Source organism: Neofelis nebulosa, chromosome 8, assembly GCF_028018385.1.
Source record: "Neofelis nebulosa isolate mNeoNeb1 chromosome 8, mNeoNeb1.pri, whole genome shotgun sequence".
Lineage (NCBI taxonomy): Eukaryota > Metazoa > Chordata > Mammalia > Carnivora > Felidae > Neofelis > Neofelis nebulosa.
Genome location: NC_080789.1, coordinates 117,447,583 through 117,472,213, shown reverse-complemented (window position 1 = coordinate 117,472,213; position 24,631 = coordinate 117,447,583). Strand labels below are relative to the sequence as shown.

The following is a 24,631-nucleotide window of genomic DNA, read 5'->3' as shown; positions in this document are numbered from 1 at the left end:
TAGATGAATTGCACCAAAATTCATACAAATTTCAATTTAAAGAGTCATCATGCCAATAGAAAGAGCATGCCTCTGAGAGATCAGGAGGGAAAAAAAGCACTCAGACAAGATGGCTGATGGTCTGGCATAACTCAAAGAAATAATGAAAGTTCATGTAAATTAAAGCAATAATACTGATCAAAGAAACCCCTTAACCTAACCAAGTGGATAGACTAAAACTCATCCAACATGGCACCCCTTGGCTATATAATGACTAGTGAGCCCTTGAATTGTGGCTGGTCTGAACTGAATTGTGCTATAAAACACACATCAACTTCAAAGATTTAGTGAAAAATAAAATGTATCTCAATAATTTTTATATTGATTAATGTTTAAATGATAATATTTTGGATGCTTTGGGTTAAACATATTAAAATTAATTTCATCTGTTTTCTTTTAACATTTTTTAATAGAGATACCAGAAATTTTATTTTACTTATGTTTATGTATTTGTTACTTTTTAAAAACTTTTAAAAAATAGGTATTTGTTAAAAAAATTTTTGTTTATTTATTATTTATTTTGTTTATTTTTGAGAGAGAGAGAGAGAGAGAGAGAGACAGTGTGAGTGGGGGAGGGGCAGAGAGAGAAGGAGAGAGAATCCCAAGCAGGCTTCACAGTCAGTGCAGAGCCCAACGCAGGGCTCAAAATCACGAAACTGCAAGATTATGACCTGAGCTGAAACCAAGAGTCAGATGCTTAACCGACTGAGCCATCCAGGTGTCCCTGTATTTATTACCTTTTTAAATGTTTATAAGTAATAATCTCTACACCCAATACGGGGCTGGAACAAATGACCTGGAGATCAAGAGTTGCAGACTCTTCTGACTGAGCCAGCCAGGTGTCCCTGTATTTGTTACTTTTTTATTGAGATATAATTGACATACATTTATTAGTTTCAGGTCTGCAACATGATGATCCATATTCGTATATATTGTGAAATGATCACCTCAGTAAGTCTTAACATCCATCACCATACATAGTTACAAAAATTCTTTTCTTATGATAATTTTAAGATCTTCTCTCATAGCAACTTTCAAATATACAATACAGTAGTTTTAGCTATAGTCCCTATGTTGTACAGTCCCTATGTTGTACTTATTTATTTTATAAATGGAAGTTTGTGCCTTTTGACTCCCTTTATCCATTTTATCCACCCCTTCCCTCTGTTTCTGGGAACCACCAATCTGGTCTCTGTATCTGTGAACTTGGGTTTTTGTTTTGTTGTTTAGAGCCCACATATAAGTGAGAACATACAGTATTTGTCTTTCTCCATCTGTCTTGCTTCACTTAGCATAATGGCCTCAAGGTCCATCCATATTGTCACATATGGCAAGATTTCATTGTTGTTGTTGTTGTTTTTTATGAGTGAATAGCACACACACACACACACACACACACACACACACACCATTTTCTTTATCCATTCATCCATCAGTGGACAACTTAAGTTGGTTCCATATCTTGGCTATTATAAATAATGCTGAAATGAACATGGGGGTGTGTATATCTTTTTGAATTGGTGTTCTTGTTTTCTTCAGATAAACACCAAGAGGTGTTAGTTCTAATTTTTAGAACCACCAAAGCATGTGCACCAATTTATATTTCCACCAAACAGCACATAAGGTTTCCCTTTACATTCTCACCAATATGTTGTCTTTTTGATATTAGCCATTCTGACAGGTGTAAGCTGATATCTCATTGTGGTTTTGATTTGCATTTGCCTGATAGTCATGTTGAGCAGAATAATAAAAAATACACAGTTGCTTGCCTTTTTTTCCGATGGGACAGCACTATTCTGGGGGCACTTCATAGTATAACAGAATAGAGAGTTCATTTCATGATCGTGGATCATGTTACTTTTAAGACTTTGTCAGTTCTGCCAATTTTTTCATAACATTTTCTTCTGATAGTTGTTCCTTTCTATTCCTATTCCCTAGTCTTGGCCCCCTGCAGCTTTAAACTAGATCCTATATAACAAATGATTATTGGTTTCATTTCCTCTCCTATAATCTATTCACTGTACCCCTACCGATTAACTTTTAGGAAACCTTTGTGTAGATTTTTTTTCCTTTGCTCAAAACCTAATGATTACAGTCTGGGGAGTTTGTAGATTCTGGGTTTCCCAGAGATTCCGAATCAGTAGGTGGGGTGGGGCCCAGACTTTGCATTTTAACAGGTACCCCAGACTGTCTTACACAGGAGGTCCGAGGAACAATGATATGTAGGACTAAGCTCAGATTCCTCAAAGTAATTTTCAAGGCTCTTTTTACCTTCATAATCTGGTTAGTCCAATCTGTCTGAGGGAGAATGGGAAGCAACCATTACCTAGAGAACGTCTGGAAGAAAACAGGCTTCTGTCCTGAGAAGCTTTGATACGTGCTTTACTGAGGCCAGTGATTTGGTCCTAAAGATGTTTCCAGCGCTGCTATTCCATGACCCTACACTTACCATTATGATTATCTACAACTTCAGAGTAATTTTTCCAAGCTTCTGTCTGAATTTGAGGAAGTCAATCTCTTCAGTACTGCACTTTATAGTGCTGATATCATAACATGAATCTACATAGACCAAGATAGTTTTGACATGTGCCCTTTTACACAAATTGTTCTCTTTGATTTTCTATTGAGTAGCTCCAGGCATCTTTAGGGATACAAATATCAGGATTTAATCAAATAAGCTCTCATTCCAATAGATAAAGATTATGGTGCTGCAGACTTGTGAACCATATCTAGTTCACAGAATCATTTTGAGTTTTCTGCATGTTTGCTGTTGCTGACTGTGTCTCATAAAAATTTGTATGTTGAAGCCCTAATCTCCAATCTCAAAATTTGGAGACAGCCTTTTAAGGAGGTAATTAAGGTTAAGTGAGATCATAAGGGTGGGGTCTAATCCCACTGGACTAGTGTCCTTATAAGATGAGGAAGAAACACAGAGACTGGTCTCTCTTTGCATGCACACAGAGGAAAGGCCATATGAGGACACACAGAAAGAAGGCATCTGTCTGAAAGCCAGAAAGGCCTCATCAGAAACCAACCTGCTGGCAGCTTGATCTTGGACTTCTAGCCTCTAGAACTGTGAGAAAATAAATGTCTGATGTTTAAGCCACTCAGTCTGTGGTGTTCTGTTACGGCAGCCCTAGCAGACTGATACAATAGCCAATACTTAAAATTTGGGAGGTTGCCTGTAAAAATCTGAATTTCTTTTGAGAGGTTGTAAGATTGGCAACATCTGGCTAGAGATGAGGACTAATTTGTCTGCATTCTCTAGTTTTCCAGTCTCCAAGAATCCCTTTCTCTCCCAGACATGAAGACTAAAGGTCAGTGACCAATTGTGTTACTATTATTTTTTATCATTTTTTAAAAAATCCAGTATAATTAACATACAGAGTTTCATTAGTTTCAGGTCTACAATATAGTGATCCAACACTTCCATACATTACCTGGTGCTCATCATGACAAGTGCACTCCTTAATCCCATCACCTATTTCCCCCATTCACTCACCCACCTCATGCCAATATTATTTTAAAAACAACAACATATCTAGCTCATTCTGCTCATTTATGTTACTTGCCTAGCCCTTGTGAACACTTAGCTTTATAATCACTAATGTAACATATCTACTGACAAAGGTCAGTTTTCTTTCCAGTAATGCAAAAGGATTTCCATTTAACTACCCACACTCTCTCTGAACTTCATTTTTGATATATGGTCATTCTCTGTAAGCAACCCAACCAGCTATAGATTCTTCAAGCTTCTATGAACCATACTGATATCACTAATATACCTTTCAATCATTAAAATAAATTGGGACATAAATGTAAAATAATGACAAATCTTAACTCTGAACATCATGAGCCAATTATGTAATTTGCAAAGGATGACTTTTTATCAACTAATAAATCAGGGTGGCATGAACTGACAGAAGAAAATCTCCCTTTGGTCTTGACAGATGCAAATAAAGAATAAATTACTTTTACTTGAAAACTTGAAAATAATGGGTTGGGAGTATAAGGATTCCATATGTTACATGATTTCAAGTCAGCCATGACAGTTGTGCATCGAAACCATTGAAATACTAACTTTACATCTTGCATTTATAGAAATTAAAGCATAAACCATTTTAAGAGGCAGAATAGGTAATAACCATTTGTCAGAGAAAGCAGGAACAGAAACTGGAGACATGGAGATTTGAGTGGAGAGAGAAAAGGAAACCAATTACTGAAAGGCAAGAAAATTTAATCTAAAATTTGAGCATAAAAGAATAGCACACAGAAGGGAAGACCAGAAGTCTATGATAGTCTACTGTATTTACTTATTGGTGGGCACAATTTTGTTGGGACTGTGTTTCTATTGGATTTATTCAGGCAAAATATATTAGTAAATCACAGTATTGTTCATCTTAGGTATCTATAATGAAGTAGACAACTGAATGGGTCAAAATCATTCTTTTCAAAACAACAACATTTTATGAAGCAATCTATCAATGACCTTTTGAGTTACTTCATTTGTTGGCTTCCTATGTGCTTGGGACTAGAATTCATTTGCTTAGTTTACAGAAACCAAATAACAAAATGTTCATAACTTACTATGGGCCACCCCAGCATGTATCAGTTATACTGTACTGTTGATTAGGTATAGTTGAAAGCTATTGCAAATGTTCATTTTGAAGATTATAAATATTTCAATAGTGGTTTAGATGTTGAAGCTACAATTCTTTTTTTGTCAAAACAACAACAACAACAATCCTGCTCATTTATTTTATCTATGGATTGTGTATACCATTTGTTAACTGAGGACCTCTCTTTTAAAGTTAGTATTAGGAAGAATGTCTGCCTTAGAAGTTTCCAAATAACAAAAAAGTAAAATTCATTGGGAGTGTCTTTAGGGAAAAAAAGTCATTCATGTTAATCGTGAACAGATTAGAAAACACAAATGAGCAAAGAGAAAACAAAAATCATTCGTATTGCACCATTCAGATATAATCATTTGTTTTATCACAGTTTGGTGTATTTAAGTTGTGTCTTCTTCTGTTGTGACTAGCTGCATGTATATAATTTTCTAAAAATGTGCTCACACTGTATATACTGCTTCAGAACCTGCTTTCCAATTTAACAATATTTTACAAAAGGCTTTCTATGTCATTAACTAGCATTCTATAACATGTTTTCATTGTATTGCTAGACCATCATTGAATTAACCAAAGTTTTTCCTAACATTTGTACCATTAAAAACAATGATGTGGTGAATACTCTTGTAGAATAACTGTTGGGCACAATCCCAAAGGCACACAAAGTTATGATGCTTTTGGTGTGCATTGCCAAATTTCCCTGGCAGTATGATTGTGCCCATTTAGACAGACCCTAGTATGATACGAGATTATCTGAGATTATCAGTACAATTCTGTACTTATTGTATCATATCGTATTGTATTTTTTTAAGTAGGCTTCACACCCAGCACAGAGCCCAGTGTAGGGGCTTGAACTCATGACTCTGAGATTAAGACCTGAGCTGAATCACTTGGGGCGCCTGGGTGGCTCAGTCGGTTAAGCGTCCGACTTCAACTCAGGTCCCAATCTCGTGGTCTGTGAGTTCGAGCCCCGTGTCGGGCTCTGGGCTGACGGCTCAGAGCCTGGAGCCTGCTTCAGATTCTGTCTTCCTCTCTCTCTGTCTCTCTCTGTCTCAAAAATAAACATTAAAAAAAAATTAAAAAAAAAAAAGACCTGAGCTGGGATGGAGTCAGACACTTAACCGACTGAGCCTCCCAGGTGCCCCTCTTCTGTATTTTAAATGAGATCACAAGTAGGAAGTACTTAATACAGTCCTCGACATATTAGTATTATGTACGATTTGGTTCTCTTTCTGCTCCAGTCTCACTGAGGGACAGAATTCTACTTTCTACATTTGAGTACATGAGAAAGTGGCTTTTTGGGGGGCATTTAGTGCATATGAGGCAGGGAGGTTCTTAAGTGGGTTTCCTTATTGTTTTCACTGAATTATAGGAATAAACATAGCCTATTTCATTCCCAAGCCTTCTGTGGGATGAGATTAAACATCTTGAGTTAATTTGGACTGTGAAATGATCTTTTAAACCTAATCCCATTAGGTAAAAGAAAAAGAAGAGATTTATTCAACCATCTCAGTTGTCTGCTTATCAACAACTGAGATTCTCATTTTCCTAAATGGAAATAAACTTTCTGAGTATTTTGGATCTAGTGTCTCAATTCCATGCAAATGCCTTAGAGAGTATCAAAGTAACAGGATTTACAGTGCCACCCCCTAAGAAAACCAACCTTCTGTTAACTGTCAGAACCTAGGAAAGTTTGAAAAAGAAACAAGTTATTTCTAATGCAAGTGATCCTGATAGTAGCGAAAGAGCATTCACTAGGGACAGCAGACTGATCATGGCAGGGATTTCTAGAAGGAAGCCCTGCAAACCATAGACACTGGGAGATCAAAGAGTATCTACTTAAAATTCCTTCCACCTTAAACTCCTTTCAAACAGAAACAGCTGGCTATCACCAAGAGTATATTGGATTCCCAGGATGTCCTGGGAAAGAATAAAACCTAAAAAAAAAAAAAAAAAAAAGAAAAAAAGAAAAAAAGAAAAAAGAACTGTTGCTGAAAACTTATAAGGAATTAATGTTGCCAGCTTTAAATAGCAGAAAATAAATACAACACAAAAAACACTTACCAAAAACTAATGAAAAAAAAAAACAAAAAAAACCACGAGTGCCATTGCAGCATGTAGTGGCAAAGAAATGGTGTGACTGTCCCCATGTTTGTTCTCTGATAGCTGTGAGCACTTTCACTCTCTTTGACATTTTCCTAGTAAGATCAGAGTTTTCTGTTATGACATTTCATACACACGCATACACACACAGAGTCAAAAACTGACCCTTAAATTCAGCTTCTTATTTGTAGTACCTAAGGATACCAACTTTCGGGAGTTTAAGAATTTAAAAAAATTCTTAGGAACATACAAGATGATTTTCATGTTAATTTCCTTTATCTGTTTTCAAGTGCTTAGCTTCTTTAAAAATGCTTAGCTTCTTCATTTTTTAAAATGGCACTGTTGCTTTTCTTTTATGTATTATTAACCATAAAACATGAAAACCTCCAGCTTTCTTCTATCAAGCAGAGCATAAAGGAACAATCCTTCTTTACCATCACTCATCCAACATTTTTTGTGTTGCAATTGTTTACCTGGTACTTCCCTTCACTCCTAGGACCCGCTAAATCCAAGAATAACTTGAAATCCTAAGGCAGTGGTGAAAGCTTCCTTTAGTAAAAATGGAATAACGTTATTTGTTTTCTATAGCTGTCATAATCCATGATTTCTAGAGGTATTTTGAATGTTTGTGAAGCACAGCCCAATGGCAACTTTAACATTAGAAGCGTGTTGATAGTTGAAGAATTTACACTTTTATTTAAATTCAGTTCTTAGTTGGCATCATTAATAGCATTGCCTTGTTCCTATTATCTTCTTTTATAACCTCCTCTGAAAAGCAGGGAAGATGAGCTGGTGTTTTAAAAACCTCAAAATTCTCAGAAACTTCTTTTTACCAGAGAATCTATCACTAGTGTAATTTTTCATCCTGTACAGGCTTTTCATTTCATACAAATTATTTGCATTTAATTCAATTAGGTTTATGATCTTCTCCCAATTATGATGAACATAGATAGTACTTAATACTTTTTTAATAAAACAGCCTAGCCTGCTCTTCAAAGAATTAACTGACATTGCCGGTTTATGGAGCTGGTGCATACAAAGCTATTTTCCTGGCTAGTATGAGATGCTTGGGACAGTTAGTTCCCAAACATTTCAGCACACCAAGGTTACTTATGCGATTCTTTTAAGTGACCTCTCATGTTTCCACAACCTGATAAAATGCTATTAATCTTTTGTGGCCACCTTTTAAAAAAGTACTTCGTGTGCTACAAATGAGTTCAGAAATTTCAAGCTATTTATGTGAAGTAACAGTATCCTTACAGCAGCGTAAATTAATTCTTCAATAAAAGTGTCAGTCCTATGAGGGAAATAAAACGTATAATTGTTTATGCTTTGTAAGCCCCAAAGTAAAAATCCTGCTCATTGCTTATGTTTCTGTGATTTGCATTATCTGGTGTGGTGACAGTTACACATGATCTTCTCCGATGTTTGATCGTATTTAGGAGAAATCTGGAATGACCTCAGGATGCTCTCTCAGGTCCTGCTGCTCAAATCTAAATTCTGTTTAATAACAGTTCGCGAAATCACCACGTCTCCCTAGAGCTCTCGTGTGGGTTGCAAGTGATCAAACAGACAACACCATAATGACGGGGCAGTGAGATAGGTTTAACAGAAAGGGAATTCTGAAGACATGCAGGAATGACTGTAAAACTGCACACCAGGAAGGCCATACCTTTTATTAAAATCATCACAAATACAAAAATCTCACTGAAATAGGTTTATGTACCGTATACATATATTCTCCAATTCCTGGAAAATTATCACAAACTTATTGGCTTTACATTTCATTACATGGCATATCCCTAAAATGTTAAATAGAACAAAAATATCTATGCAGTTTTTGGATGGAGAGCACCCTTTGCTATTTTTAATTCCTGTCTTTTCATCCAGACATTTATCTGTTTGTAAAGGATTTGCTAATAAATGTTCTAGGCTTCCTGGCCATGGGACTGCTATGTTCTCTGTCATGTAAAATTTGGTAGCTTATAATGTTTCTTCACATTTCAAATGTATCTTGCCTTTTCTGTAGCAAGAGCCAGTCTGCGGATGTTGGATATACAACCAGCTGCGGCTTCCTGGAGGTCCTGGTCAGTGGATCCAACCATATCCAGCAGAAGCTGTCACATGTAAAAGAGAAGGAGGGATCATCAGGGAAATACAAATCAAAACCACACTCAGATATCACCTCACACCAGTCAGAGTGGCCAAAATGAACAAATCAGGAGACTATAGATGCTGGAGAGGATGTGGAGAAACGGGAACCCTCTTGCACTGTTGGTGGGAATGCAAATTGGTGCAGCCAATTTGTGTGGAAAACACTGTGGAGGTTCCTCAAAAAATTAAAAATAGACCTACCCTGTGACCCAGCAATAGCACTGCTAGGAATTTACCCAAGGGATACAGGAGTACTGATGCATAGGGGCACTTGTACCCCAATGTTTATAGCAGCACTCTCAACAATAGCCAAATTATGGAAAGAGCCTAAATGTCCATCAACTGATGAATGGATAAAGAAATTGTGGTTTATATACACAATGGAGTACTACGTGGCAATGAGAAAGAATGAAATATGGCCTTTTGTAGCAACGTGGATGGAACTGGAGAGTGTTATGCTAAGTGAAGTAAGTCATACAGAGAAAGACAGATACCATATGTGTTCACTCTTATGTGGATCCTGAGAAACTTAACAGAAGACCATGGGGGAGGGGAAGGGAAAAAAAAAAAGTTAGAGAGGGAGGGAGCCAAAGCATAAGAGACTCTTAAAAACTGAGAACAAACTGAGGGTTGATGGGGGGTGGGAGGGAGGGGAAGGAGGGTGATGGGTATTGAGGAGGGCACCTTTTGGGATGAGCACTGGGTGTTGTATGGAAACCAATTTGACAATAAACTTCATATATGGAAAAAAAAAGAGGAGGAGGGAAAGGGAAGCAAGTATAAAACCATTAATCTCAAGGCATAAAGTTAGGCTTTGGAAGCAACTTTAAATATTAAATGTTTTTTAAAGTCACAAAAAAGAAAGAAAGAAAGAAAGAAAGAAAGAAAGAAAGAAAGAAAGAAAGAAAGAAAGAAAGAAAGAAAGAAAGAAAGAAAGAAAGAGTACAAGAAATTCCATTTAGGCAAATGCAATTATAAATGCTGCTTCACCAGAGGCAGGGATTTCTCATGAAATGCTCACCATAGCTATTTTCTGGAGCCAAACTGGACCGGTTACTGCCTCCTCCGTTTGGTCATTTAACCTCTATAAATTCTGCTTTAAAATTTCTGTTGCATTCGTTCTGGCTTTTCTGCCTCCAAGGAGCCATAGCACACCATGCCTAGACTATTAGTGCGTACCCTTAGGTTTAATTTCTCTGCATTCCAACCCATCGGATCATGTCACAACCTAATTATGTCAATCCCCTAACTGCACCGACTCCCAGTGCTAAATAACTAGGGCCCAGTCTGTTAACTTGTCCTTCAAAGGACTTTTGTGCTCTGGCCTCAGTTTACCTTTCTAGCCATTCATCTTTCTCCTGCTCCATCTCCAAGGGCACACGCTTCCTCATTTCTTTTGTCTTGCTTGATGCCATCCCTGTACCTAAAAGGCTGACTTTCTAAATTTTATCTATCTTTCATTACCCAGTTAACTTTTCCACAAAGCCTCCATGATTTCCATCAAATAAAATGGCGTTTCTCCCCATCAGAACTCTCCTAGCAGTTTACTCAAATGCCTCCTACTAACATCTTCCCATTTATTCTTAAAGTTTTGTTTTTTATTTATTTAAGTAATTTCCACACCCAATGTGGGGCTCAAACTCACAACCCCGAGATCGAGAGTCATATACTCTTCCAACTGAGCCAGCCAGGCACCTGTACATCTTCTCTTTTAAACACATATTTGGATTAATGTTTTCTGTCCTTTAGGTTGTAAACTCTGAAACTTACAATTCCATATCATGTCTAATACATAGTAGATGCCAAATAAATGTCAAATAAATGAGTTAGAACTTTAAAAATATATCAGTTATGATTCCAGTGAGTAGTTCTGACAAAGGACTTGAAAATCTGAGCTGTATATTCTCTACACAGTAGTATGTGAGTACAAATAAATGTTGATAAGGACAGAAAATAGGGATGACTTGATAAACTAAGAAATACCATAAAGTATTATGAAACATCTTAAATATGGCAGGCTTAGGGGTTGGCTGTTATTCCCCAGGTAATAATAGAAGTTATTTAAAAACTTTTATCAGGAGAGTGGCATGGCCACATTTGTGTTGTAGAGAGATAACTCTCCTGGTACTGTACAGAACATGGACTATACAGAAAAGAAATGGAAGGGTTCTGCGATGCTTCAGGCCAGAGAGGATGAGGACTGAATACAGCAGGATGGAGGGGTAGGGTGGCCAGAATGAATTCAAGGGACGTTTGGGGGTTAAATCATTCAACAAATGGCCCAAGGATAACTAGTTATCCAAATAGAAGAAAATGAAAATGGTAATCTCATATCATACATAAACATCATGTCCAGGTAGATTAATGATTTATTTTTAAAAAATGTTTTATCGGAGAGCCTGGATGGCTCAGCCAGTTGAGCATCCAACTTTGGCTCAGATCATTATCTTTTGTGAGTTCGAGCCCTGCCCCACTTTGGGTTCTGTGCTGACAGCTTAGAGCCTGGAGCTTGCTTTGGATCCTGTGTCTCCCTCTCACTTTCTGCCCCTCCCCCACTCATACTCTGTCTCTGTCTCTCTCTCAAAAATACATTTTTTAAAATGCTAGTTTGTTTTTGAGAGAGACAGACAGAGAGTGCAAGCAGGGGAGGGGCAGAGAGAGAGCGAGACACAGAATCTGAAACAGGCTCCAGGCTCTGAGCTGTCAGCAAAGAGCCCGATGCAGGGCTTGAACTTGTGAACTGTGAGAACATGACCTGAGCTGAAACCAAGAGTCGGATGCTCAACTGACTGAGCCACCCAGGTGCCCATGGATTAATGATTTAAATAATAAAGAAAAAAATGTAAAAGATTTAGAAGGTTGTGGATGAGAAAACTCTGAACAAATTGAGGTATTGAAGGATGTTGGGCTTCTCAGGTCCTTGACCTCCTTGTTGTCCATGATCTTCACCACATTTCAGCCCCTTGTGTCCAGGGTCACCCATCTTTAACCTCTCCCTTCTACTGATTCCTTCCAATAATCATTTAAACCATGTCCCCATATTTTAACCTCCCTACTACCCTGCCCCCACCACCACACTGACTCCTTTTTTTCTCTTCATTGCCAGATTTCTTTAAAGAGTTGTCTGGATTCATTGTCTCTAGTCTATTCAATCTACTCCAGGTTGGCCTCTGCCTCAGCTCCCCACTGAAACAGCCCTCTCAAGGTCATCAAAAACTTTCATCTTGCAAAGAATAGACATTTTTGACTCCTCTTATTCAGCTCCTTAATAGTGTTTGATATAACTGACCATCTTCTCCTCTTTAAAATGGTCTATGCTATTGGCTTCTTATATCATACTGTCCTTGTATCCATTTGTCCTCACCTTCTTGCTCTTCAGTGATGGCTCTTTCTCCCCTTCCCCTCCATAAGTTGTTAGAGTTCCTTAGAACAAATTCCTCTTTTATCTTGTTTTCTCTCCCTTGAAGGTTTCTCTTTCACTATCTGCCTTCAAATATCATTTATCTGGAGCCATCTTCTCAACTTATGCCTCCACCTCAGAATTTTCTTCTGGAGAGCGCACTTCATATCATCTTCTTAGACATCTCCACTAGGCAGTCTCACAACTATCTCAAACTTAATATATAGATGAAGTTTCTAATTTTTTTTTTCTGTGTAAACCCAGGTTCCCCCACCTCCCCAGTATTCTCCTGTGTCAGTGAAGATATCACCACCTAGTTTCTCAAACCAGAAATTTCCTCACCTTACACTCATTCCTACCTCATCTTCCCTGCACTCCATCCTACAATTATTGTATCTTTGTGATTCAACTGCCTACACTTATTCCAAAGTCATTCGCTTCTGTTGCCATTGTTACCACCCCTGTAAAGCCTACAGCAGGTTCCCACTGTCCTTGCACACTCTCTTGCCTGGCCTGCAATCAATCAATGCAACACTGCATCCAGAGTAATGTCCTAAATTGTAAAGTTCACCAACAAGGGGCAAAATTCTAGAGAAACAAAGGGAATAAGACATGATCGAATCTTCTGAGATTTAAGAGAAAGAAATATTCTCTTCTGAGTAAGGGAAACAGGGCCATCTGGGGGAGTTCCTGCCTTGGGAGTTTTGCATTGTTCAAGTAATAAAATAAGGAGGCCATTAGATGAGGTGGCTCTAATGTTTTGGTGGCCTGCATAAGCAAACCAAAACCTAAACCAGAGTCAACACACTTGAGTCTAAGAAAATGAAACCTGAAACCAATCAATCACAAATAGCCAACTAGGCTCTCCCAAAACAAGGCAACTGCTTATGCTATAGCCAGTCAAATAATTTCCTTGCTTTACTTCTGTATCTTTTAAAAAAATTTTTAATGTTTATTTATTCTTGAGAGAGAGACAGACAGAGACAGAGTGTGAGTGGGAGAGGGTCAGAGAGAGAGGGAGACAGGATCTGAAGCAGGCTCCAGGCTCTGAGCTGTTAGCACAGAGCCTGACGCGGGGCTCAAACTCACAAACTGTGAGATCATGACCTGAGCCAAAGTCAGATGCTTAACCGACTGAGCCACCCAGGCGCCCCTACTTCTGTATCTTCTTTATTGAAAACCTTCCCTTAGCTCCTGGCAGTGGAGTTCTCCTAACCACTTTTAGTTTTATGCTGCCTGGTTTGAATCATGCCTCAGTTTATGTTTTAACGGCATTACTGAGTGTTTTTCTCCAGCATTACTCAATAACTGAGGTGTAAGTTGGAGGAAATAGGTTGTGGGACTGCAATTCATTTGAATAGTTATATAATCCAAGCTGGGTTGGGAGGGAAGTACAAACAGAAGGCTACTGATGTCTGGAAGAATTAGGAAGGGAGACCTCTGTGAAGTAAGAAAACAGTGTTAGTGCTGTTTGAGCTCATTGAAGCTCAGGAAGAAGTTGAAAAATAGGACATTAGAGTATGAGAATGGATTATCTGGAGTTTAAGATTCTATAGATAAAGTTGACTTGATTATTAAAAAGGATCAATAATCCAGGTCCAGGATGTGACCATGGGAACACAGGTCAATATAGGATTATTAGGCAATTGTATATGTGCATACATGTGTGCATACACACACACACACACACACACACACACACCTATGAACACATTTACTTAACTTATATTCTTATTCTCTTTCTCTCTCTGCATAAAGAGGAACTGGTGGAAAAATAATGAGAAGGAAGAACACAGTAGCCAGCTCTCCTCAGTTACTGGCTTAGATGTCTCGGTATTGTAACTCACACTTAAATCCCTTTCCTAGCTTGCAACTTTTAACTCTTGGGTCTACAATGCCATATTTTTATCAATTTATCTATTTGCTTATGCCTCATCTTACTATCATATGAAAGCTGTTAAAGCAGATATACCTATATGAAGCTTAGACTATTTCCTCTAAATGTGTACTTAACACAATTTCATCCATCACTTTTTTTTCATACTCACACATTATAGCTGTCTACCTTCATTGCTGGAACGCTTCACCACTCTTGAGTATTGAGTACTAGCTATAAATGTGGAGATTTTGCTCCTGTGCATCATTACTAAATCAATAAACAAGAGTCGTCCCAGTCCTGACCCCAAGGAAGCCTGGATATCGATACTTCTCTATTCTCAGATGGAACAATTTTTCTTTCAATTCTGCTTTCCAAACTTTAAATTGGTTCTTTAATCAAAACAAAACATTCCAATGATTTTTTTGGTAAATTATATAATCTCTTGAGGATTTTGAAAAGTTATTAATAATTTCCCTTTACATAACATATTTTCTCCCTCCTTCTCCCAAGTAGATGATTCAAAAGAATTCATGAGTCCCTTCATCGATTCCATTGTTTTATAAATATAGCATTAAATTCTCCCAATAGCCTAATCACTTTAATAAACAATTTTTATTACCAAATTAATTTTTTATTACAGCCATATTATTATAATGAAGAATGTCAGTTACATGTAGGCTTTTCTGGGCCCTGGAAGAGGGAGGCCTGATGCTACATTAAAAGCTTAATTTCTGGGGCTCGGTCAGTTAAGCATCCGACTCTTGATCTTGGTTGGCTCAAGTCATGATCTCGCAGTTTGTGGGATCAAGCCCCGCTTTAGGCTCTGTGCTGACAGCGTGAAGCCCGCTTGGGATTCTCTCCCTCCCTTTGTCTCTGCCCCTCCTCCACTTGTGCATATGCTCTCTCTCAAAATATATAAATATGCTTAAAAAGCTTGAGGTCCACAAGAAAACGGGATGTACAGATAATCTCGCGTCCAATTTCCCTATATAAGTTGTTCAAGAAGTTGGAGGAACACAGATTGCCAGCTCTAACAAGCCCACCTAATGCCTATCCCACAAGGCCAGCCAGCCTTGCTTTTGCTCTGGTCCTTGGTCTCTCATCCAGTAGATTCTGTTGTGGCTGTTTTTCAAATCTGGGAAGAGGTGAAATAGAGTTCTAGCTGTGAACCCAGACTATCTGAGCAGGGAACTAGACACTTTCTAGAAAAGGCAAACAGTAGTCAAGGGTTTTGAGGTCAGAGCTCCTTGGCTTTGTATCCTGACTCTTCCATTTCACTTAACTGGATAGGTTACCGAACCTCTAAACCCTATGTTCCCATAAGTTTAATGGGATCATCTGCCTCTGAGGCTTATTGTGAAGATAATAGAGACCTTTAAACAATGTTTGAGCACCTCTATTCACAGCTTCTTCCTGTCTTTACATCCTTTGATCTTCTTCCATACCCCTCTTCCTGTTTTGTCTAACTGTTCTCCCTGAGCCGTGTATGGATCCAAGTGTGCAGTGCATGAGAGGAAAAGCTGGAGAACTCAGGCAGAGAGAATTCACACCAGAAAGGGCAGAGGATTCCTTGTGGGAGAGAAAGAAACAACATGTGGGGAAGGAAGGGAGGAAGGTGGCGAGAGGGAAAAGCTTATAGGGGGGTTATTTTAGGAGCAACTTTAGGGTGAAACAGATGTACTGAGAATAAAAAAAGATAAGAGGATTTTAAATAAGTTTAAAAGTGCACGATTGTTCTGTTTTCAAGAAAGAGTGAAACTAGGATTACAATTACTTTCAACTGCTACTTGGTTGCCAGGCTTTTGTGTTGACTGCATTTCCATGTCGGGACTGGACCATGAGGCCACTTGGCTTCATACAGGTTATGCATTTGAATCACACAAACCCATGCTCGGTACAAAGTAAGAGCTCCATAAGTGGTATTCATTATCATGGTGATTATTTTGCCAGTTCTGAAGTCTGGTTCTGGCTTCTGTTCCCTGGAGTCCAGCCCTGGGTAGTTGGGGAGGAATGAGGAAGCAGGAATTTTGGCCCTAAGGTCAGTCTAGCCCTGTCAGCACCTGCTGCAGTCCCCACCTCATCTCTGGTTGACCCCACTGGGCACACCAATGGCCCAGGCTTCACTTGGCATCAGCTGTTGCCACCGCACCTTGCAAGGCTCTCTTGGAAAGCAGCCCCTTGGGCTGATGCCTGCCAAAACCCAACCTGCCTTCTGCCCGTACTCCCTAATATCTTCTTGCTGCTCTGTGGCTCCCCCCTCCTCTGGCGTTCCAAGTCAGCTGCATTTATTCCTAAACCCTGGATGCCAGTTATATAATTTCATATTATATAAACTAATGAACTGTGAGTGTGAAATGGACTAGTCATAACGTTTGGCAGGCTGCTGGCATCTCGGTGTTTCAGAGAGCCTGCAGTGTGTTGGCTGTGCCAGGAATCAGCTAGATAAAGGTTGCAGAGGGGAGGATCTGCTGTGCATTCGCTTGCTTTACGTTAGGACGCAACGTTCAATCAACACAGGACCCTTTATAGGACTTGACTCTGTAAATGACTTTTTCTAGGACCTGTGTAACCTCTAGCCCCGAATGCATTAAGAGGGCTGCTGCTCTTTGGGGAATTAATTTAGCCCAAGTTTCTTGCATTAACCGTGAGGTTTCATTCCATATCACATATGGTACTTAGTACATGTTTAGTCTAAAACCTCGACCAGTGGAACCCAGCAGTCCAGTATTTTGAAGGTCTACAGTAGAGGCAAGGGTGACATTTAAAAAAATAAAAGGAGAAAAGGATGGCTTAGCACAGTACATGTGGTAGGCAGTGAGGTTGCTTCCTTAAATGTACCTGGAGTGACTCACTGGCATTGGGCCCGGAGGTTACCTAACATTCATACAACGTGAAATGATTTTATTAGCTACCAAGCTTACTGTGTGCCAGGCACTGTGATTTATTCTTCACTAGTTCATTTATCCTGCTCTGCCCATTTTCCTTAGCCAGGAACATTCTCAACCAAGGGTACAGTGTTGGAAGTGTAGAATTTTCTGTGTGCTCAGGGTATGAATGGCTTGACATTTGAGAGCACTCACTTCTAGGACTCTCTTGGTGATGCTGCTCTCTGAATTTATTGTTTTTCCTCTATTTTTGCTTATTGTTGTCAATGAATGTTACTCATTGCTGTGCTAATACACCTGTTGCTTGTGTGGCTAATGCTGCTTTACAAACTGAGTAAGGATGTGTTACTTTCCCAGACCACCATCTGAAAAAACATGTACTATATACGTGTCTTGGTTTTGAATTGGACTCGGGAATATATGTTTTTATTTTTCCGAAGAGCTGCATAAGCAAGCTAGGGCACTCAGAGGAATGCTTTAAAATGACTATAAACATGGGGCACCCGGGTGGCTCAGTTGGTTAAGCGGCCAACTTCAGCTCAGGTCATGATCCTCCAGTTCACCAGTTTGAGCCCCGAGTGGGGCTCTGTGCTGAGCTGGAGGCTGCTTCAGATTCTGGGTCTCCCTCTCTCTCTGCTCCTCCCCTGCTCACACTCTGTCTCTCCCTCTCTCTCAAAAATAAATAAACATTAAAAAAGTTAAGTATAAATAGGGGCGCTCGGGTGGCTCAGTCAGTTAAGTGTCTGACTTTGGCTCAGGTCATGATGTCACGGTCTGTGAGTTCGAGTCCCTCGTCGGGCTCTGTGCTGACAGCTCAGAGCCTGGAGCCTGCTTCAGGTCTGTGTCTCCCCCTCTTTCTCTGCCCCTCCCCTGCTTGTGCGCTCTCTCTTTCTCTCTCAAAAGTAAACATTAAACAAAATAAACATAAACATCTGCATAACAGAGATGTGGAGCAAACTTCTGTACTGGATGGGCAGCTAACACAAAGTAAAGAGCAACGGATATTTTCCAACCACTAAAACACGGGGCAAGGTGAGGCTGGTTTGGAATACTTTGTGATAATAACTAAAAGGGGTACTTTTTTTTTTTTTTTTTAGGAAAGTGAGATGCAAATTGGGTACAAGTGACTATGGAAGCAGTGTACTTTTTTTGGTACATATTTTTTTGCTCTGTAGACATTTTCCAGCTATAAAAACATTTTTGATATTATAAGGGGGAAAAACACCTCAGGTTTACCTTTTTGAAGTGTTTGTTCCTTTCAAAAACTTTCCTCTTTTTAATCTTTCCCTCCCCCAAACACACCCAAGGACTTTAAATTTATTGGAAGTTTCATATGTACACTGAAGGAACACTAGCCCCCCTTGCTTTCACACTTAATTGCATAGAGCACTTTAAAGCATCATTCAAACACATTACTTTTTACAACGTTGGCGTGAACGCGGACAAGGGGAGGGCACAAAGCGTGGTTTGTGGATTGGGCTAACATGAATAACTTCCTCCAGTGGCAAAGGCTTTGATCTCAAGGAGCGTGCCCTCAGCATGCAGCTGTGACCTATGATTCACATCCCCTGGAAGGTGAGACAAAGGTAGCATGGGAATCGGTGTCTGCATTCAATTTTTACTTGCATATCTAACAGCTCATGATTTTATATAATATTTCAGTCGTATGAAAAAATATGTACCAATTTGAGTGATAACAGATTTTCTTGTGGTTTGACTCCACATTGTTTGGGTGAACACAGACTGGAAATAGGAGTTTTAATTAGAGCCGGATGAGCTCTGAAATACCTGCATGCACACCAAGCTAAGTGGGTTTTCCAGGAAGATCTGGAGTTCCCAGAGCTCATTTGAACCGTGAACCCATTTGCTGTTTTCCAGTTCACAAGGCAATGCGGTGTGGCTGTAGCACTAACGCCCAGACCAGTAACAAGAAATGCATTTGCACCGTGTCTGCCCTGCACAGCGGCTTCCAGGCTGTCCAGGTTGGCTGCCGCTCCTCCGCGGTTTCTCTCACATCCCGACTTTGAGCCTTGGTAATTTATTTCATATGACGGCTCACCAGAGCCGGGGGCCTCAAAACACATTCTGCATTTGCTGGTTGGGGCAAAACCTTTGATTCTGTTCAGTCAGTGAAGCGAGCCAAGGGGCTTGCCTTATAGCGGTGTCTGTCTGCCTCCCGGTGACAAGAGCGTGTGCCTTATTTACGGGATCTGAGGTTCACGTCTGCAAAGCTTGAAAGTGGGGTCTACTTGTTTGATCTGATGCCTCTTCCGTGCTCATGTTCGTTTGCACTTGAGTAGGTTTGCTCTCTGGTTCTTCTTCCACGTTGCTTTTCCATGAGCCTTCCAGTAGAGAGCTTTTGTGCCCAGGCACACGCACGCGCGCGCGCAACTGGAGTGCTGGGTCTAGAGTTCTGGGAAGTAGAAATGGGGTATATAGTAGATCGCCAACAACCTTCTAAAGAATGCTAGAAATTGTAGAAATGGACAATTACTGGCTGCATCAGGAGACGGTGAGACCCCACACTCTTTGTCAGAGGAAAAGGAAGTGGCAAGTCTTCACCTGACCTGGGGGGAAGTTCATATCATTTGGAATGGCTTCAAGTTGCTCTTCAAATTTTATTCCTATCAAATATGAAGAATACCTGTGCATATGGGAGTTTCCTGGCAAGAATGCTAAAGAAATGATAGGCTGAAAATGGATTAAAAGATATAAGTGGACAAGGTCGTTTAGCATTGCATTCTGCTACTGGGTGGCTCAAAGTGACAAAGATAATTCTCTGGAAGTTTATTATTATCTGTAATACCTCCATAAAGAAGGCAAAGTTACATCTTTAAGGATCTCAGAATAAGGCCTGGCTCACAGTATAATTGCTCTCTAGTTGTTAGCCATTATTACTCCAATAGAAAACATACTTCAGGCATGTCCACTTGTCCTGATGCTAGTAACAAGTGACATGTGACAAAACGTATCCAGCACTGTGTTGGTTGGCATGACTAATCCTCTCAAGAAGAAGTCAGGCTGTTGCTACCCAGTGCAGGCTGAGAGTCACGTGGGTGGGCACCTCTGTAAGGAATGACAAGAGGCCCTCAGGGGGAAGGTCAGCAGGGCAGAGTCTCTGAGTTCCTATCAAGTTCTGCTTCTGTGATAGGTTCTAAGAGTCCCTTCTGGAGAATTGGGTGAGCCCTGAGAGATATGGTTCCCAGCAGGTGGGCCCCTGGCAGCTTATAATATGCATTTGTTACTGTGGGTCCCAGAGAAACATAGTAGATGGAATAGACCACTCTGTATTTGCTGCCTTTGGTTTCACTATGGTTTTCATCTGGTTTTTAGTAGTAGGTCAGAGAACACTTCTGTGGGGTAAAATGACCTAGGAAATAGATAAAGCAGTCAGGAACTTTATCAATATGTGGTTAAGACAAAATCAAATATGAGTTAGAAAATAAGTTGGGCTCATCAACATTCTTTTTGAAGATTTCATGATATTGGCATAGTCTCCTCCAGCAGCTTCTTGAATAATGTGCAGATGTAAACTTTTGTTTTAATTAAAAAAATTTTTTTTTAATCTATTTTTGAGAGAGAAAGAGAGCATGAGCAGGGGAGGGGCAGAGAGAGAGGGAGACACAGAATCTGAAGCAGGCTCCAGGCTTTGAGCTGTCAGCATAGAGCCCAATGCGGGGTTGAAACTCATGAACTGCAAGATCATGACCTGAGCTGAAGTTGGCCACTTAACTGACTGAGCCACCCAGGCACCCCAGAGGAGGTAAACTTCTTAAGGCTCACGTGTCTTCTCTCATACTTGATTAAGAGTTTGCCTGAATAGAAAATTCTAGGTTAGAAGTAATTATTGAAGAGCTGAAAGAGTTTTGAAGGCATTGCTCCATTTTCTGCTTGCTTCCAGTATTACTGGTGAGAAACCCAAAGTGTTCATTTTTTTTTTTAATTTTTTTTTTCAACGTTTTTTATTTATTTTTGGGACAGAGAGAGACAGAGCATGAACGGGGGAGGGGCAGAGAGAGAGGGAGACACAGAATCGGAAACAGGCTCCAGGCTCCCAGCCATCAGCCCAGAGCCTGACGCGGGGCTCGAACTCACGGACCGCGAGATCGTGACCTGGCTGAAGTCGGACGCTTAACCGACTGCGCCACCCAGGCGCCCCAGTAAGTGTTCATTTTTTTTAAAGCATTAACATTTTACTTACTTATTTATTTATTTATTTATTTATTTAATTTATTTATTTATTTATTTACTTTTAAATGTTCATTTATTTTTGAGAGAGAGAGAAAGACAGAGCATGAGTGGGGGAGGAGAAGAGGGAGAGGGAGACATAGAATCTGAAGCAGGCTCCAGGCTCTGAGCTGTCAGCACAGAGCCTGACTCAGGGCTCAAACCTACAGATCGTGAGATCATGACCTGAGACAAAGTTGGCCACTTAACCAACTGAACCACCCAAACCCCCTAATGTTTGTTTATTTTTGAGAGAGAGAGAGAGAGAGAGACAGACAGACAGACAGACACTCGGGATGAGTGGGAGAGGGGCAGAGAGAGAGGGAGACACAGAATCTGAAGCAGGCTCCAGGGTCTGAACTGTCAGCACAGAGCCTGATGTGGGGCTCAAACCCATGAGCAGTGAGATCATGACCTGAGCCGAAGGCTTAACCGACTGAGCCACCCAGGTGCCCCTAAAGTGTTCTTGATGTTTGGTTTCTCTTACTTGTTCTTCTCTTCCTCTCCTCTTTTGAAGATTACAGAATCCTTTATTGTTATTACACTTAATGTTCTAGAATTTTACAATGCTATATCTTGTAATAGGTCTGCTTTTATCCATTGTATACAGGGCACTTGATGTGCCGTTTTGATCCAGCAATTCATGCACTTCAATTCTGGGAAATTCTCTTGAATTATTTCATTTCACTTCCTCCTCTTCATTTTCTCAGTTATCCCTTTATGGAACTAATATTCTGAAGTTAGATATTTTACACTGGCTCTCTAATTTTTATCTTTCCTTTTTCCTCTTTTCATCTCTTTATCTTTTTGCTCCACTTTTTGAGAGATTTCTTTATCTTCTAACTCTTCTATTGAATTTGTGCTCCCTCAATGTTCTATTTTTAGAGTCCTGTTCTAGTTTCATGGATGCAATACTTTTTAATTTAATTTAATTTAATTTAATTTAATTTAATTTAATTTAATTTAATTTAATTTAATTTTAGAGAGAGAGCATGCACACCAGCTGGGAAGAGGCAGAGGAAGGAAGAGAGAAGGAGCTTGATGCAGAGCTCGATCCCATGACTCTAGGATCATGACCTGAGCTGAAATCAAGAGTCAGATGCTCAACCAACTGAGCCACCCAGGCACCCCAGATGCAATACTTCTATATCACTCTGAGGATGTTCACTTTTTTCCCTTCTCTCTTCTATACTCTGTTTCTTCCAAGGACTGATTTGTTTGTTTCTATTTTTGTTTCTGTCTGTCTTCTACGTTCAAGATATCCTTCAGATGTGAGTTGCTTGTTGGATGAATAGAAAGTTTGGGCTCATAGGTGGGGCTTGTTGACTTTGTTTTACTGCAGGGTAACCTGGGTGGTCTCAGGGTCACTCAGAGTTGTGCTCTCCATGAAGACACCAGACTGAAGGGGCCTAAAATGCAGCTCTCACTTGCTCACCAATTCATGAACACTGGTCAGGGACTACATCTTCCTGAAGGGATGCCTTTTTCTTCCTACAAAGGTGTGATCTTTTTAAGTCTTTTTAACATGGTCAAAGCTATATCTGCCCAGAGGGATCAACTTTTTCTAATTCACACACAAAAGCTTTGCACAGGCCAGTAGAGGCCCTGGAAAGGCTGGCTGGGGTTCTCCCCAAGTCAGTATCTTGAAATCTTTTGTGTCAAGCTGGTCAAATTCTCCAAGGAAGAACTTTTCAAACTCCAACCCACAGAGGAAGGGACTGGTCTGTAGGGATTTGGGACTGAATAGGGCACACAGTCCATTTAGCTTTCAGTGTTCATTATGGTCACTTTATCTACATCTTCGGTAGAGTATCTTTGCCTTATAGTGGCTGCTGTCCTCCACTCTGAGACCCTATTTTATCTTCTCTAGACAGCTCCTGAAGTGGGGAAGTGGCTCTAGGTTTTCCTCAGTCTTTCTTATTGTGGCCTCAACCTGGAACCCTACCAACCAGTTCCAGAGGCACTTAGTGCTACCAGTTCCTAATATTTTGAGGCTTCCACATTGTAAACTGGGTCTGTTATCAGTTTCTCCTACTGTTGACTTGGCATATCTGATTCCTGAGGTCTGTTAGCCAGTTGTCACTCTTCCTCTGAATTTCAATTTACAAAATTTTGTTATTTTCTCCTCTCCAATTCTCCCTGTTCTTGTTGGTCTTGTTTTTTCCTTTGTTTTTCTTTTTTTTTTTTTTTTTTTAAGTTCCTTTAATGTAACATTGGATTTCAGAAGCAAATAAAATTAGATTCAGGAGTTTAATTTGCTACTTTACTTGGAACAAGCTATAGGTTTTCTCCAGACTCCAGGAAAAATGTCCTGGATATTTACTCTGGATACAATGCCTGAATTTAACTTGGGTTATCTCCCATTGGGAAGAAACCGAAAGTCTCTATGTGGTTGTCTATGTTCTATTGTTAGATCAGTTTTATGAAAAATGTTTAGAAATAATTTTTTGGAGGGAAGTTGTGTATATATGAAATGTATGTATGTATATATGAGTCTCCAGCTCAGGCCATTCAACTGCCTGCTTGACATATGCACTTGGATATAAGACATGCGTACTCAGTTTCATATGAGCAAAGCTCAACTCCTGATCCTTCCTTCCAACACCTGCTTCCTCATGGCCTCCTCACCTCAGTTCATGTCAACTCCTCTCTCCCGTTGCCTGGGCCAAAAGTCTTGGGAGTATCCCTGACTTCTCTCTTTCTCTCACTGCCTTTATCTTCAAAATGTACCCAGAATCTGACCTCTTCTCACTACCTCCACTGCCGTGATCTGAGCCACTCTCAACTCCTGCTTGAATTTAAGGACTAGGCCAAGTTTTTGATATGCAAGTAGACCTGGAGCTGGCTTTGAAAGGTATAAGCTAGAGAAAACTAAATCACTCAGATTGGCAATTTGGGAGAATCTTTCTTTCTTTTTAAGAAGAAAAGGCAGAGAAGAGAAGAGACAGTAAAGTGATCCACTGGGAGAATGAAAGCCTAGTTCAGAAATGGCCACGGGGATTTTGAGGAGTTGCCAAATGTAATACTTGACTTGGAACTTATTGGCATTGCTGCAATGTATATTGCCTTCCATCACTACAAATCTTTGATTTTCTTATTTACTGTTTTGCTTTGCATACAATGGCCTTATAAGAATGTTCTTGCTTTGTTTGTTGTTTTCATGAAGATAGAAATTAGTGGGGAGGACAAGATAAAAGGGTAAAGTTTCAAGTCTATACCAGCTCTTTGTAATATAGGAACAAAATGCTTACAGAAGTGAAACAATCCATAACCTGAATCAAATTATCAGAAGCTGGGTGATATATAGAATTCCCTC

At 39.8% G+C, this 24,631-nt stretch overlaps 1 protein-coding gene across 1 annotated transcript in view; it reads right to left on the bottom strand.

The window, feature by feature from the left end:
• Positions 1-8,421: 8,421 nt before the first annotated feature.
• The window catches only part of ODAD2 (outer dynein arm docking complex subunit 2), a 181,244-nt gene continuing 165,034 nt past the window's right edge, over positions 8,422-24,631 (bottom strand). Inside the window, exon 20 of the mRNA XM_058681604.1 lies at positions 8,422-8,887. Within this exon, the coding sequence (XP_058537587.1) occupies positions 8,774-8,887 (114 nt within the window). The 3' untranslated portion in view covers positions 8,422-8,773. The remainder of the gene's footprint in view (positions 8,888-24,631) is intronic.